The 18,096-nt window shown below is 40.4% G+C and overlaps 1 protein-coding gene across 2 annotated transcripts in view; it reads right to left on the bottom strand.

Moving 5' to 3' along the window:
* The window catches only part of kcnq1.1 (potassium voltage-gated channel, KQT-like subfamily, member 1.1), a 282,710-nt gene that overhangs the window by 110,353 nt on the left and 154,261 nt on the right, over positions 1 to 18,096 (bottom strand). For both annotated transcript variants that reach the window (XM_069181428.1, XM_069181429.1), the window contains 2 exons: positions 5,732 to 5,807; positions 189 to 283 (listed from right to left, as the gene is read on the bottom strand). In XM_069181428.1, the coding sequence (XP_069037529.1) occupies positions 189 to 283; positions 5,732 to 5,807 (171 nt within the window). The remainder of the gene's footprint in view (positions 1 to 188; positions 284 to 5,731; positions 5,808 to 18,096) is intronic.

Below are 18,096 nucleotides of genomic sequence, written 5' to 3'. Positions count from 1 at the left end.
TGTCAACTGCCATCGTGGGCCAAGTGCGAAAGTAAACCTTAAAGAGTCGGAATTACTCAGCTCAAACACCCATTACAAGACAGCCATCTGTAACTGTGAGGACACGGGAATAGTTCAGAATAATGGAGAGCATGACAATGACATGACCTCTTATTTTCTGGTTTTATCCAAACTTCCTGAATAATTACCTTCGCTGGAGCTCCTTGATGCGCACCATCAGGTTGAGGTGACCTTGGGAGTACTGCTCTATAACGTCTCGCACATCGTAGGGCTTTCTGGCTTGCTGGAGGAACACAAAACAAGAGTCATTCAACAGTTTGCAGGCTGGAGTCTATCAAGAAGGAAGACTTGGCAGGCACAGCCGTGATTTATTACGCTGCTTTATTGATCATATCTGTAATCTGAGAATGTCACTAGCAGAACCTGTATTTTATCACCCCTATTTTTTCTTTTTTTTTCTTTTCTTTTGTTGATTCCTTCAAACAAACAGGCTCACACTCTACAACATAAATGCAGAGTAGAAGTATGCAAAATGGTACATAGTACAATACAGTACTGGTACAGAACAGCTGCTTCACAACACTCAAAGAGTCAAAGCTGCGATGCAGTGAAAAATAACTTTTGACAAAGCCAAGAGAGAAACTTATAGCTGCTAGTACAAAATAATTAATAAAAGAGTTAAGCAAAAGGTGCTTGTTATGTGCATTTGCCAGAAGTCAGAACAAACTGCTTAAAGTAACCTTTTTCTCTACTGTCACTTCCTAAGAGATGTAGGACTTTTTCATATCCAGAATTCTGAGACCTCATCATCTCTTATTCATTCCACTTAAAAACCCTTTTCTCCCCCTATGTAATCCAATCCCTGCTAGATAGCAGCCCTTCCCTGAGCCTCGACATGTTTTGATTTCTATAATGATTAGAACATTACCAGAGATACACATCTAAGTGAATTAGAAGGAATTTTATGCGCTGAAGACAAGAAAAACATTATTTCCATGCAAGCTTCATTGAGATTAGGGAATGAGCCTGTTCAGAAAAATGGGTTTTGCTCACAGCTGGACATGCCTGTGACTGCAAAACAGAAGCAGAAAAAAAAACAGAGACTGGAATTTACCTAGCGACCAGTAAATGTTCAGATTTAATAGAGGATGCAAGACAAGTGCATATTTTTAAATAGAAATGTATGGTTCTCTGATTACATTTCAATCTGAAATCCCAAATGTTAAATTCAATCGGGATGCTTCAATGTATTTAAGCTCATGTACAAATCTGAGCTCTGAACTGCTTAGGTATTCTGATTATTTGATTAATCAGCTATACTTTTCACTTCTTTTCAGGGCTCAAAATGTTTCAGAAATATGGTACCATGCTTATCTTTTCAATCATCTGAGTATAAGACCTTAACATGTTAAACATCACTATCAGATCTAACAAGGTGATTAAGTGAACTGAGAAGCTTAAGACAGAAGTGAAATCTGTAGGAGCTGAATTTGAGACTCCTGCATCAAATCAAAGTGTCAGCACTTTTCCACAGAGAAACATATTTGTAGAGGACTGAGTACACCTAGGGGTGGCATGGTGGTGCGGTGGTGAGCAGGGCTGGGTCCTGGGCCCAGTTCCAGGGGTGCTATCTGGGCGACGCTTTTATGATCCCCTGGAGTTTCCTCCAGGTTTCTCCCAAAGCCCAAACACATACTGGGTTAACTGGCCTCTAGTATGAGTATGTGTGTGTTTGTCTGCCTTGTGATAGACTGTTGTCACATCCTGCTTTGCACCCATTGATTGCTTGATAGGCAGATCTTGGTAAGCAAAGGCAAAGCTAGAAAATCCTTTGCTATTCTGGTACGTTTGTCATATTACAATGTGTTAATGACAAATGCTGGTATAAAAAATACTTGTGTTATTTAAAACAAAACTCAATTGGAAACTGTTAAAAAAAGGGAGCTTTTGTATTGGATAATGATCTGAACATGCATCGTCAACGGAATAAAAATAAAGCTTTTTATTTAAAAAGGAGAGCAGATTCCTAAAACACTACAATTTACTGAGAAATAATTATTTTTTTTATAGTACTTTCAATATTATGAATATAAAATTTTGATTTTTGGTTTGATACTGGAAAGAGCTCCTGTTCCACACTTTGACATTTGTAAGCAAAACATGTTATACTGCTTCACAAATGAGAGTAGATTTTCTTCTGGTTTTGAGCTAGAGGTTTGCACGAAGGTTTGGAATGAACACTACCCTAACCCTTCTCTCCAGCTGAAGTTGAAATCATTCAGTTCTTTGTATGTCAAAATATTTTCATTGCATCCAGTCTACGATTCTCCCTGCAGTTCATAAACTCTTGACAAAACTCTTGAAAAGTCAGTGAAGAAGATGGGAATGATGTTTTGTTCCTCGCTGTGCAGAAATGCCTAAGTATGTAGGACCATCAGTTGTCAAGTTTTCCTGACCCTTGAGTATTCTAGATCGATGTAGATGTGTAAGTGTATTGTGTCTGCTGATGTTATTACTGGCACCTTGTTCTCCTCTGTCTATTATAGAGCGGACAGTTTTCTGGCAGGTAATTATAATGAATGTTTTAGAGGTTGGTTAAGGTTTTTTGGGTTTGGCAGTCAATCTGGCAACATACTACATGGCCACTTGTTCATGAGCAGTATATTGTCATGAGAGAGCTTTGTGTTACATTCTGTTCTTGCACCTGTTTGAAAATGTCATCTTGGAATTAAGTGGGAATTAAGTTTTGTGAAGACATCTTGTTCCAGTCTTCTGGAACCATGGTTTTATTTGAACACTGAACCAGGTAAATACAACTGCCTGGTAACAGTTTTTGTAAAGTGCATTTCTGTACTTTGGTCTTTAGTATATGAATTAAAGTATAATTGTACCTTAACCTTATTTTATAAGTCTGTTTCTTTTTTTTTTTTGCTTTATTTTTTTTTGCTGATGTTTACATTTATGTAATTTTGGATTGTATTGAAAAATGAACATTTATTTACAGGGTGTCATTTCAGTAAGTGTTTAAGTCAGTAAGTCTGACAATACAAAAATTGGGTATGTCTGGTATTCTGCTTATCACAATCAGTTAAATGGTAAAGACTCTTTTCACACAATTTCACCTGTAGAAAAATGTGATAAGCGTAATTACTTAAATTGCAGCTGTAGTTTACTATAGTATTAATTTACTATCCGTTATGAAGAAAAAGTAAACCTCTGTTCTCTGCAGTAAAAATGAACTTTTGCAAGGCAGGCCAACACCCAGACTACAGACTCAAGTTACCATTCTGGTAAAGGAAACCAACATTTCAGTCACGCATGAATAACCATTTGGAATTACTCAATGGTGTCGCTCTTGATTGGTCAAAGTTACCATTGTCCTGATGTAACAAGCTTTACTGTGGCAACCCCAAGCATCAGTGTACCAGTTCTCCCAGGGACCAGCGCAGCTATGTCAACAGGTCCTTATGGCAGGACAAGCGAAGCCCCCTGACCACAACAGGTGGAAATTACTGTGATCAGTGGAAAGTATCAGGCAGAATATAAATCATGACATAAATTTAAACTATTCAACTGATGATGAATGTATATTAATAAAAAATTACTGAACAACTGTGCACATTCCACAGCACTTGAGTCCTGTCTGCGACACAGTGTGTTCTGATATGTCCCTGACATACGGGAACCATGATGAATGCAAGCGAAATCCAAGTGCAGGTGCTCAGTCTGTTGGCACAGGGGGGTTATCCTCTGCCTTGGGAGTGCTGATATTCATGATCAGAGCAAGAGGCCAGGACTAAATCCCAGCAGGGGCAGGGAGGGCTGCATCCATCGCACACGCTTGACAGAACCACTGGGAATCTTAAATTTCCCCTCAAAGACAAACACCACCCCCACCAACACTCACACAGCACACTACATCTGGTGTGTCAGGTTAACATGGCCATCTTCAAGCCTCAAGCTCTGCCAACAGAACTGACTTTAGACTAAATGCTTTGAAGGCGAATGTGGACGAAACGAGAGCTGATCTGTGCTGTTTGAACAGGTATGATGCGTGCCATTTAGTTGAACTGTTTAACACGGGGATTAAGTCTCCCCACCAGCACTCTGCCAGTAATAAACTGACTCCTGACTTTCGGCAGATCTCACTTGACACTACAGCAATTGGTGCGAACATATCATTGACCCCCTGTCATAACTAACATAGCAGTTGCTGAAAACAAGGAACATCAAGAACTTAAATTCTGAGACCATATAAACACATTACACTTCCCCCACAATACTGTCAGCTGTGCACAATCCTAAAATGAATTATAGCAATGGTTTTATACGTAGCATATATATGTAATAACACAGCACTCGATTTCCAGGCAGGTACTGGAATCAAGGTGCAGGCTAGTGCATAGCGAGCAAAGGCAAGGGTGGACATAAACCAGGAGAGGAAGAGGGACAGCATGGGGCAGAATCGAAAGGGGGATCCCAAACAGAGCCAGACAGATGAGCTACAGTACGTAGCCGGGGGGTCACGATGCAAACAAGCCGGAGGAGATCCGGGAACTTGGTCAGGAATATGGAATATGCGAAGCAGAGCGCAGCAGTGCAAAGTGGAGACTCTCAGGGAAAACTCGATGACAGAACGTCGCACAGGGGTTCAGTCAGGACTTAATACTACCAAGATTAAGTAGGTAATTGCCCATGAATTAGAGGCAGGGGATACTGACAGCAGCCTATGCTGCATTCGGACAGCCCCAGCGGATGTATCCGACCTCGTGGAGATGCTGGAGTGCAAGCCAACATTTGAGCAGGTATTAATATAATGAACATATGAAACAAACATTCCATGTAAATTATGACATCCATCTGAAACTATCCTTTGTTTCATTTCCAAATGATCAATTTAGACAAGAATAAAATACATCTCATTTCCTAAAGGTCTAACTAACTACTTTCATTGAACATACAACAGGTGAAGTAAAGTAATCAAATGGCAGGGAAATGATCAAATTTTCAGTCTGCTCCACTGCATTCTCCACCCAGCTCTGCCACCATGCTTCTGTGCATTTGGATTCAAATGTGATTAAGATGCATTTGCAAAAGCAGAAAATGAGTTATAATTGAGTGGCTGGGCCCACAATCCTATTTCCTTTGGCAGTTTAACAAAGGCAGAGGTAACTCGGAGTATTTCACCCCAGCATGTATATACCAGCACATGGTTTTCAATAGAAAGTCCTATTGTTGCTGAATCTCACAGGTCTCCTTTTCCTCTTAATTACTGCAGGAGGGCCTAGGGACTTCCTGCCTGACTGAGACGTATCTGTGTGAAAGATGGCGATCAGAGAATGAATACACACCTAGGATTAAGGAATAATGGTATGAAAACTAAAAACGTTTTCTTTTTTTCTCTTTCTCGTTTATGGAAAGTGATACAGATAGCACCAGGGGAGGAGCAAAGGTCATGGCCATTAGTAGTTAAATGAAATTGAGCTCAGTGTAAATTTCAGGAACCCACTCAGGTCCCAGAGGGGCCAACATCTCTCCTCCATCCCCTCCCTCGGTCAGACAAGCTCCTCTTTCACAGCAGGCAGAGAATGGAGGGTGTAACTCCCCGTGACAAAAACTTGAATTGTACTCAAGTCAGGCTTTTTCTTTCCCCCCCAAAATAAAGGAAACTTTAACTCGTGAGGAGAACGGGTTTTTATTTACCAAACAAAAACCCCCATTCACCACTCACCTGAAACTTCTTTTTGGCGACAAAGTACTGCATCCGGCGAATGACCCGAATGGCTGCTCGGTGAGGCTCTCTCAGTCTGTGGGAAAGAGAGAGAGGCAGGTGAAGGCAGTTGAAAACAGAGCCTGGCACTGCAGACAAAGCACTGTGGACAAACAAAACAGGGCTTTTCTACCCAACGTGCACTTTTCTTTACTTTTACCTGAGTTAGAATTCACTGTGCTCTGCAGCTCCCATATCTATGCATATCTATGCATGAATCTAGAACACCTGACCATAAAATGTCGACCCTTTTATTTGCCGAGGGAGTTTTCCGCCACTATTATCACAATCGTTTACATTCAACCTCAAGCCTGCGTGGAAGCAGCACACAGCGAACTCCACGACATTATCAACAAGCACGAAAACTCCCACCCAGAAGCCGTCTCAATTGTAGTTGGGGACTTCAACCACTGCAATCTGAGGAAAGTTCTGCAAAAATACATTCAGCATGTCACTGTACCGACAAGAGGAGGCAATATTTTAGACCACTGCTACACAACAATAAAAGGGGCATACAAAGCGCTTCCCAAACCGAGTTTCGGTAAGTCGGACCACATCGCTCTCCTGTTGCTTCCTGAGTACAAACAGAAGCTGAAGACCTCCCCCATTGCGAACAGGTCAGTGCGTTGTTGGTCTGAGGAGGCGGAAAGCAAGTTAATAGACTGCTTTGATAGTACAGACTGGGACGCATTCAGAGCTCCCGACACAGATTTAAATGAGTATACGGACGCGGTCACCAGCTATATTAAATACTGCACCGACGTTTGTGTACCAGAAATGAAAATTAGGTCATTTCCCAACCAGAAACCGTGGTTCAACCACGACATTCGCAATAAAATAAAAGATAGATCCACCGCGTTCAAATCGGGGGACAAAGAGCTGTACAAGAAATCACGGTATGCATTAGAAGAAGCCATAAAACGCGCCAAACGGAGCTACAGAGTGCGGCTTGAAATGCAGTGCGCTGACACCCGGAGGCTGTGGCAGGGATTACAGTCAATCACAGGCTACAAGGGCTGCAGCCAGGAGATTGACACGAACAACACATCCCTGCCTGACGAGCTGAACCACTTCTATGCCCGCTTTGATGCTCTGAATACGGGCACTGCCGAGAAGACCCCAAGCGTGCAGGGCGAGTTTGTTCTGAAACTCTCAGAGCAGGACGTGCAGAAGACTCTGAGCAGGGTGAAAATCCGTAAGGCTGCAGGGCCTGATGGGATACCACCTCGCGTCCTGAGGACATGTGCAGCCCAGCTGACCACAGTGTTTACAGACATCTTTAACTCCTCCCTGTCACAGTCCATGGTCCCCACCTGCTTTAAAAAAACCACTATTGTTCCAACCCCCAAAAAGACAAAAGTGACATGCCTGAATGATTACCGCCCAGTAGCATTAACATCTGTGGTGATGAAATGCCTGGAGAAGCTGGTGTTGTCACACATCAACTCCTCCATCACAGAGTCCCTGGACCCCCTGCAGTTCGCCTACCAGAACAACAGATCAGTGGATGATGCTGTCTCCCTGGCTCTGCATACAGCCTTGGAACACCTGGACACTAAGAACTCGTATGTGAGAGTGCTGTTTGTGGACTACAGTTCAGCATTTAATTCCATCATACCCTGTCAACTGGTGACAAAGCTCAGGGGATTAGGTCTGTGCAACTCTGTCTGCAACTGGCTGCTGGACTTTCTTATCGAGAGACCACAGGTGGTGCGGATAGGCAATAAAACATCAACACCACTCACCCTGAGCACTGGAACCCCACAAGGCTGCTGTCTGAGTCCAAGGTTGTACTCCCTATTTACTCACGACTGCACAGCAAGACACAGCAATAACCGCATCATTAAGTTTGCCGATGACACCACTATAATAGGACTGATCAGTGATGATGACGAGTCCACTTACAGGGATGAAGTTGTACAGCTGCTTAGGTGGTGTCATAGCAATAACCTGGACTTGAACATAAAGAAAACGAAAGAGCTAATAGTGGACTTTCGGAGACACAGGCCACACACTCACAGCCCACTCAGTATTGATGGAACGGAAGTGGAAACAGTCACCAGCTTTAGGTTTTTGGGAATTCACATCTCTAAAGATCTAACCTGGACTGTGAACACTGACTCTATCATGAAGAAGGCTCAGCAGCGCCTTTATTTCTTGAGGTGCCTCAAGCGATGGGGGATGCCAACACATGTGTTGGTGAACTTCTACCGCTGCACTATCGAGAGCGTCCTCACCAACGGGATCACCGTGTGGTATGGCAACACCTCTTCGCGAGAAAGAAAGGCACTGCAGAGAATGGTCAATATGGCCCAGAAGATCATCGGCTGCGGTCTCACCGAGATCAAACAGCTCTATGAGGACCGCTGCCGTGGTAGAATTCTGGCCATCACAGAGGACACTCACCACCCCGGGCATGAGCTCTTCACCCCACTGCCCTCAGGCAAGAGATATAAGAGCATACGGACACTTACCACTAGATTCTTCAATAGCTTCTATCCACAAGCAGTGAGACTGGCGAACACATTTAGCCATCCCCCTCGGACCACACCTACACCATCACCATCTACCTCATTGTAATTTATTAATTGTACGTCTCCAGTCATTGTTTACACGTCTGTATTGTTTACAGTCAAACTGTCTGCATGTTTACTTGCACATTGTCTATTGTTTGTTTGTACATTGTCTTGATGCACTGTTTGCACTTTGTTTTGTTTTTTACACTTGTTTTATAATCGAGAGACTTTCTGTAAGTAAGAATTCCATTGTACCAGTACCGGTTACATATGGCAATAAAGTTCAAGTTCAAGTTCAAGTTTATAGGACCGCAAAACAGAAAAAAATCTGAAAAATATTCTTCTTTCAGAGAAGATGAACGACATTAACCATCGCTGTTCTTCAGGATGTGTTAAATGGTCTTTTACACAGTTTATTCCCTTATTTTAAAATATAATGCTGAATTTAATGCTCCTAAACTCTTTGGTTCTTTATTTGGGGGTTTAGACTCTTTAGTCATTAAGCAAGGTTGAACTATTTAAGTCATTTTATAACAAATGTGTCACTCAAAACATCTACAATTAAAAGGTAATCATTAGTCTTCCTTAATTTTTGTTTGCAAAATATAATGTTTAAAGCTGATATTTAATTTTTGCCTTTGCACTTACTCTAATGCCTGCATGAAGCAGTTAGCATAAACTATGGAACTAAAAAAGGATAACAGTACTTTCATGAACAGAATTAACAGAATGTTTCATAAAAAAATACCTCTACAAATCCAAGATGTTCAGAATTATCCTCTCATTTCTCTTTAAAGTTTCACAATTGTAACTCTGAATTTCACCCACTACTCATGTTGGAAACACTGTTGCCCAAACTTAGCTGAAATTCATGATTAATTACCAAACAAATCCATCAAAGTAGTAAAAGTCTCAGGCAGTCAACAGAACTGTCCCTGGGGGGCCTCAGACTTGCAGTCAAGGTGTCTCTATTGCAACATCTGGTGACAGAGATATTGGAGACTACTGGAATCGCGCCAGCAAGTTCATATTTAATCAAATCTTTCATCATGTGCACTGCAGAGGCCTTCAGCTTACAATTTACTACCGTCTGAGGTGATTTCTTGTCTTTTCACACATTCTTTTATCACTGAGGCCTGGCCTCAAATGTCACTGTGAGGTTTTAACTCTGCAAGCTTAAAATGGATCAGGTTGCATGTCAGGGGTTTCAATAATAGAATCTGGTGGCAAGAGACACAAAATGTCTGAAATTACCCTGCCATTAAATAATGACAAAGGGCCATAGTCATGCATCCGGGCAACGTGTTGAATATGCAAGACATTTCAGGGTTTTCATTTTTTGTGGGCAAAGTGAGGGAATAATAGTTTCTTTTCTTGTCTAGAAAGTAAATTGACTCACTTCCCCCTGAATGTCTATAATGAAGTTAAAACAAAGGAAGAGACTACTCATAAGGATACTTGCCTGAACCTGCTGTAAATAGTGCTTTTCCTTGGAAAGTTTGTTTTCAAACATGTCGTTAAATATATACGTTCTTCCATTTTCAAGAAATGCCCCCTGTGCAGGGTGTGCCTGAAGTAAAGCCCTGTTAGTATGTTACTCTTCATTTCCAAGAGCATTAACAATATTAAGCAGGGGTTTTGCAGAAAAACAACCACTGCTTCGTAGTGGTGCAAGGCTCTAGTTTTATCCTCTGGTGGCCTTATTTTTCAAAGTCAACTTGAGGTAATTAAGTTTTCCTATAAACTGTAAACAGCATGTATTAATTAGCGTTAGTCCTCAGTTTATCCCCAGAAAAGAGAATGGCATTACTTTGAGTGGGAGCCTCTGTGGAGAAATGTTATTGAAATGCTGTGTTAAAAATGTGGTTCAAGCTAAATTCCATAAACAATATCCTGATTTTGAGCTCTCCTTTGAAGCACAATAATCTGTTAAAAGAAAATGCAGTAATGCATGAATCACTTATTCACCTGTCAAAACAAAACCACTTAGGATGAGCCTAGTAATTTACAAACTAATTATAAGTGAATTCAACTGTTTTTGGAGTTTCGCTTTCTGATATTTAGGTTGATTCCACCTCCTTGACTTCAAGGCATGAAGTTCACCACATACAGTTTAGTTCACCACAATATCCAGCCACGTATATATAGTAGCCTAAGAAAAAAAATAGATCTGAAAATAGTTGCTGTTGGCAGTACAAATTAAAAAATCTAAATAAAATTTTGGCCGTATCTTTGCCATATTTGCTGAATTTGTACACTGGACATTTAGCCTGGTTCAAAACCATATCCATCTACTGCTTGTCAAACTACACACAGACACTACAATGGAAAGGCCACAGTTCAGTTATTCTGAATGTTTGATATAAACAAAAAGAATGAACAGTATTAAGACAAAAAAGAGGATTCTACCCAGGTTCTCTGGCTGATATTTTTTCTAGACTCATCAGTTGCACAGAAACACAATTATGAATTTGCTGGCAGCAGTGCTCTAGGTGAACACGGACAGGGATAATTATATATAACCAGACTGCCACTGTGCTGCAGCGGCCTGGCTCCACACTGGCAGGGCAGCCAGACAAAACCACTTAAGGCACAGACCCCGTCATTCATTAGACAACGAGATTGCTATGACAACACAGGGGTCATCAGAGAAAAAAACAGCAAAAATGTGGGGCCATCTATAGGACTCAGCTGTTGGAAGGAAAATGCTGGATTGATGGCTCTAATATCATTTACTTAATTTTTCTCCTTTTTTTTGGACCATTTTATGTAAACCTTATCTGCAGCATTCCTGATTAACATTTTGACCCCATGGACTCCATCACTGTACTTTCTTAACTATTTAACTGAAAAGCCACTTTTTTGGCCAGAGATTCTCTGCAGGAAGTTGTAAGAAGATCCTGCATTGTGATTCCTAGTGCTGGAATTTAATTTAATAATGATCAATGTTATGGGGTTTCTACAATGTTAAGACTGATAATTTGTCTTTTAAACTGGTTTAAAATGTCTCTGAGTGTTTAAAATCAATTGAGTTAACTTACTGAAACAACAACAACCTTGCAGCCTGTCAGCCTGTCTCCAGACTTCTTTTTACTTGGGTATTTATATCCAATCAGCTTACGTTTGAACCTTTTTTGAAAATATAGGTGAAGTAACAGCTCCAATCAATCAAGTTTTTTGGAAAAGACTAAAACAAGAACCTGCCTTTTGATTACAAAATATCCAACTAAATCTGACCTATGGTGGTGATCTCAAAGGAAACTGATGGAACTACAGTTGTCACTTGCACAGCATTGTAATTTCCATATCCATGATTTTGTTTTGTTTGTTTTTAAGATCCTCACCCTTCTTCCTCACTTACTACTGGTCGTGTTGATTTCACAGGAGAGATGAGCTATGGTTTCATAGAAGAGCATCAGATGGAGGACAGGTTGGCTCTGTGCTTTAGCACATGCTGTGCTGTTGTGGAGGAAGTGTCTCCTGCAAGTCTCCTGCAAGGCTCTCAGCACTTCCAATCCAAACAACAGCAAATGAAAGAAGTGGGAACAGCAGAAACAGCTTGTTGTGGATCAAGGCAGCCACTTGGGACCACTGATTCTGCTAGGAAGCACAACCCAGACTGGCCTCACTGGCCATCTCCAGACCCCATATAAGACAATCCTTCTCAGCTGTGAGGGATGCCAGGAGAGTGCTGCCCCTTACAGAACTGCAGTCTTTACTCTGCAACTTCCATCTTGTGACCCAAGTAACAGCCTTCTCTGCCGTGTGAATTTGATCAATCTCCTATAATCAATCTGAGCAGTGCTTTTGCAGAAAAGATCTGTGCTGGAACAGTGGCTTAGCATTTCAAATCCTCAGATATTCCATCCATCCAAATATACATCCATGCATTATTTGCCTTCCTTGCTACATCAAAATCCTCGCCCCACTCTGAAAGCAGGAATGGCAAATACATGGGCAACAAACCAGATGCTTAAAATTCTAAGTAAAAATGTCATTTATTTACCCCCAGCTAGAACTTCATTCATATGGAAAGTTTTGCCACTTCCTAAAAAATTCTTTTTCCACTTCATGACAGAAAAATCCAATTTTATAAATGAACACCAATTTTGACTGATTTTTTTTCTTTCCAATTCTACTTAGTGCCAGATTTTAAATGACCAAAGTTGATCAGAATCCAGGCCTGATAATGATGTTATACTGCCAGTTCTTAAGCATTGTGTATGATGTACACAGCCTATGAATAAGACAGTGCTGTTCTGTAGATTAAGGCTTGCTATTTTCATAAATTAGATCTTGAAGTTGCATAAACAGCTCAGATAAACATGGGTCTGTGGGCTATTAATCTTTTTTATTCAGACCCAGAAATCAAAACTTGTCATGAGAGAAAGCTGAAATTAGAGAAAAGTATCTGACTTTAGCACATTGTTGCACTTTTCAGAATCACGACCAATCTAGCTGTGAAATCTTAGTGTGCACAGTGTTTTGCTTGTCAAAGTGGCGAATAAGGGACACTGACAAGGGACAAAAACATAGAGAGGAGACATTTATTTTTAGGGTCATTTTAGAAACAGGGCAGAGGCTTACAGAGAATACCTTAAGAAAGGAATACACCTCCAGACCTTATATCCTTTCATTGTCCAGCACAGAAAAGTCAGCTGAAAAAAAAAGCAAAAGCAAAACAAGATTTGAAACTTGAAATGTTTTTGCTTGGATAAATCGTTTCTAACGGTTGGATTCTCTCTTGAGATTTAGATTTTGGGGAGGCAAAGACTGTCTTGTAAATCACAGCAGCAATGTGACCCGGGAATCTAAGAACTCAGAATGATGGCTCCTACACCACTCAGCATAGAAGAAATATGAAGCTTTTTTCTTTTTTCTTGTACTTGGCACAGTGAACTCTAATCCTGAACGTGAAACAGAACAGCAGAAATGTGTCTCACTGATCATATCGTTACTGGAATATTGAAACCAGTTTCTAAAAAAACTATTTACTTAAATTAATCCTTAAAGTTAATGTAAACCTCCAGAATATTTGTAACTTAACCATGATATCTATGCATATACTGTATATGTATGTATATTTCATTCTCCTTAATGTCAATCTAATAAACAATGAGGCTTTTAAGAAGTGTAGAAATTGATTCTGAGGTTAGTTACTGTTCTTTTCTAGGGCAAGATGTGTAGAATGCACAGTTTCAGTCTTACACTTGAAATCGGAGGAGGCAAAGCTAGTGGCAGTCAGGTCCCCTAAACAGCTAAGCCAATTGGTCAGACTATAGTTAAGCCCTATAGTGCAAAAATTGTCAATGTGTGTGGTGGTACTCAACAGGGCAAAAAGCAATGGGGTTGGTTGTATTTGTTTGGCCATGATTTCCTTAGTTTTACATATAACAGTAACCTCTGTCACTTACTAGGGAATTTTAAATCAGAATTGATTAAGCTTCTATATGTAACAGGATCATTTGAAATATTGAAACTGTGGAGCCTGCAGTGTTAAAAATGACTGATGGATCTTGACAAAATAAACTAACAGTCCTCCTTTGCAATTACTGTATCATGTGAGTGTTGCTTACATGTGATATATTCTGACTGAATTTTACTTTGAATTGTATCTTAGTAGTTAATTGCATTTAATTTGAATCTTTTATCTTTATAAAATACAAAAAATGATTCCTAAAGCTTTACAAAATTTGAAAAACATTATAAAATTGCAACAGGCCTCATCTTGGATGTAATAAAATAGAATTTATCTGTTGACAGAATAACAGGTAATGCGATTAATCTGGTTTGGTAATGTGAAATGATTGAACACCACATATATTGTGGGATCAAAATATTACAATTAACTGTATAACCATAGAGATTGAACGTCATCCTGCGAGCGAATTACTTTTAAACACCACTGCTTGTCTGTACAGTATCTGCTATGCAGGTGAGCTCCAGTCGTCTTCAGGGTTAAAACGAGTGAAGCACCAGGGCAAGATTTTGTCTGAAAGGCTCTTAACCAGGGTCTAGGAGAGAGCAGGAGGAAATTTGCCGCAGGCTGTCAGACTTCATTAAGTTAATGGAACAGGGAGCTGGCCAGCTTCCAGCTCTTTGTACGGGTAAACAACAAGAATAATGGTTTTCACTCGAGAAGGGAAGAGGGCTACTTTACCGGATCAGGTTTCGGCTTGGCAGCAGACAGGAGTTTATTAGCCATAAATAATGGCCAGGCTGAATTGACTCATGTCGGCTTCCAGGATTTATTTATACCACGACGGTGTAAATATATAGCGTCTTTCTTAAACAATGAAGAACTGGGGCCGTTTTGCGTTCTCCACCCTCCACAGCTCCTTTCTCGCTGAGGAACAAGGTTTGTGAGGGCTGCACCTTTGTGCATCCAGAGTTTGCAGAACAAATTTACCACTGTCCTTGCCAGCCACACTTGAAACCTGAGAAAAGTATTTTGCAATTAAACCATTTACTCTATTGAAATATTCCATCTACCTATTATCATACTGCCCAAAAACAGGATTTACATAATGCGTGTACAATGCCATGTACTGTAGTTTTCCTTTCATTATGCAGTAGATTGCAGCAATCTTCTTTTTTTCTTAAATCCTTTTCTGCATTTCTTCCAAATTGCTCTTGAAAGTCTGGCTTAAAAGTGTGAGCGAAAACTTGAAAAATATGCACTGTTTACCTTAGGGGTTATAAATTGATATAAACTATATTATACAGAACATTTACTGTATGAAGTAGACATTGAATTTTATTTTTTCCACAGTGTTTGCATTAGGAAAGAAGTATTTCATCATACCGTCATGCATCCCACATGTTTCTAAAAGACACCTCCTACTCACAGCCTCATCCCCCAACCCCCAACCCTCCTCTGCTGTCCTCCCGTGCACAGAAATTAAAATCAAATTCGTCTTTGGGACACTTTAGGGAAACTGTCGTTTCTTTAGGATCCCAGAGATAAGCTTTAACAGGGGTGTTGTAATGAATGGCAAGAAAAGACTATTGAATGTGTAAAGAAAAAAAAAAGATTTAATGTAGTGTACTCTAGAACTTAAGTATTGTAAGATGTAGAATTCCCATATATATATTTATTTAACACCTGTAACATGGAAGACAAACTGCATAATGATTCTACTCTTATTTATTTAATGTGATAATAATGACCAGGGACACAACAGACAGTAATACACAATAACAATGTCATTGTGATATACTGTAACTGCAATTGCCACCCTGTTGAGTTTGGCAGCCCAAGCTGTAGTTTGAGTTTGTGTCTCAGCCAAGGACACGTGGAAGATGGCTAGTGGGGTCAGGTGCTGAGGGTTTGTGGGCAGCCGGACAGGGGAGGGACCAGGGGCCAACACCACTCTGCAACCACGTAGTCCTCCTCCCTGTGCCCCCACGTCCGCATCATTCAACAATTAGAATGACAAGCACAGATTACCCTGTTTATAGCACTGATCAGATCTCTCATTGACAACTCCGCAATTTCACAGGCACTCAGTAATGTTGCTGTTTTGCAGTGACCTGAGGATATCCTGGACAATGCAGGCCCACCCAAGGCACTTGGCAGCCTTTCTGTTGTACAGAAGGTGAATGAATAGCTGAACATTGGCAACCTCAACTCAAAACAAACAAAAAACCAATGAACTACAAACCGCCCTCCTCACCTGCAAATCATATTGTCAGCCGACCCACTGAGACAGGCAGAGACGATGCTCTTGACGCATATTACAGTAGCTCCCTAAAGGATGTAGAGCTTAACCCTCAAACCCCTGGTTAAAACAGTGAGCTAGGCATCAACCAAGGAAAACAAACCTGATGTCACTTTGTGTACCGCTCCTAAGATTCACTTCCACGATTAGCCACAGATTTCGGCATGTTTACCAATAAAATGGCCTTTTTTCAACATTCCGTTTTTAACAGAAAGAAATGCTGGTAATTACCAGGCAGTATATTTGCTTAACACCATGAAGAATGTCAAACTCGCCACCAAGAAATGGCAACAGCCATGGGGGGTACAGAAGGGTTAGAGGTCAGGGCTCCCCTACCCTGCTAATGGGCTGTATTAAAACAAACAGGCTCTTCTCTGGCTCCATGACACTGTGACAGGGTGATGCTCTAGTGGTGTACAAGCACACACACCAGTCCATCTGCTGCTTTCTGAACCTCCTGCAGATCTCGATACAGCACATCAATTATTCTAAGTACAACCGCAGAGAGAAAAGACTGCAGGACCCAAACACTCTATGTCCAGAGGCCCTGCAAGTCTCCACTCTCAGACTCAAAGCTGGAACCTCGTGTTTTGACATTTCCAGTGTTTTCTTTTATCAACTCATATCATGCATTTTCTTTTTCAATTTGTAAATCGTCTATATACAGTATAGCTGGTCTGAATTAAAAGTCCTTACACTTCTCCTGACACATTTCTGCAAAACATTTTGCAACACAAGAGCTGTGCACGCGTCTGTCTGTGTGTCTTAGGATATACAGTACAGTGTATGGAAGTGGAGAATACTTCTGATTAAGTTGTGACTGCTGACTTTTGAGTGTTATTCTAAATGACAGTCCTTCATGTAAGCATTACATTTAGGAGTAAAAGCTCTCTAAAGCAACCACTAATGCATTCCTTCTGGACAAAATGGTAATAATATTTATAGTTTCATGTTCATATGGTCTCATTTTTTTCACAAGTTATTACATTAACAGTTATCATTTGATCTCATTGTACATTATACAAACTATACTGCTCTGATAGATATCTTTGATGTCATCACTAGTACAGTAAGTGAAAGTACTTAACTATGTTACAGCTTTGTTATATACCAAGACCTAGGGGTCAGGAAATGTAAATAACTCTTAACTTTTAAATACACAGAAATGCATGTGAACCTACCCCACCATGTCCAGCAACAGAGCACAACATCAGCTAGTAATATCAGTTAATATCAGCTTCCCATGGATCAGCTTGATGTACAACAGGATTTTTTCCTTGGCAGATAAAATTATTTTTGGTAATTGTATAACAAGCTTTCTAAATATGAAATTGTGCCACCCAAATGCATTGAGATGTTCAGATCCTTCTTCGGCTGAGGGAGAATGGGAGCTATAGTTGTTGTTGTTATTATTATTATTATTATTTTTATTAATATTATTATTTAGGCTGACCATATAGAAGTGTTAACTCTTACACAGGATAAAGAAGAAAACATATCTGGGAGCTAAATGAAGAGGTTGCTGTTACTATGGCAGGTCCTGTATTTGCACAATGTCACCTATCAGAGGATTTGTGCTGTAGATCCACTTCTACCCTGAGGGTATCACATCCTCCTATCAGGCTTTTTGGATGTAGTAAGTCCTGTCAGGAAAAGACATTGTTCCTGAAGATTAATAAGAAACTGCTTTTTTACAATAATGTTCGCATAATTATTAGCACAGAGGTCACTACTTTTCTACTTAGTCCTATCCATTCTAGGTTAGTCTCCAGGGTTTTCCTATGAGTGGCCAGAGTAATTACCACAGGAGAGTACAATGATAAGAAACTATAAAATGCAAGTGACACAGTATAAATACAACTGTAAAATTGCAAAAGACTGTGGTATATCATGGCATCTGCAGCAAAAACCCAAATTCATATTTAGCCCATTGTTAACAGAGATGCACTTTGAGCTTTTTGCAGTACTTTTGTTCTAAACTGTCAAAGAAACAAAGGTTTGCTTGCAGATGGAAAAACTGTACAACGGACTAGCATGGAAACTCATTCTGAACTTCAGATTAGCGCTCGAGTGAAACTGCTACATAAAA

Source organism: Lepisosteus oculatus, chromosome 21 (assembly GCF_040954835.1).
Source record: "Lepisosteus oculatus isolate fLepOcu1 chromosome 21, fLepOcu1.hap2, whole genome shotgun sequence".
Classification (NCBI taxonomy): domain Eukaryota; kingdom Metazoa; phylum Chordata; class Actinopteri; order Semionotiformes; family Lepisosteidae; genus Lepisosteus; species Lepisosteus oculatus.
Note: the sequence above shows the minus strand (reverse complement) of the source record. Positions and strands in the feature narration are given on the sequence as shown.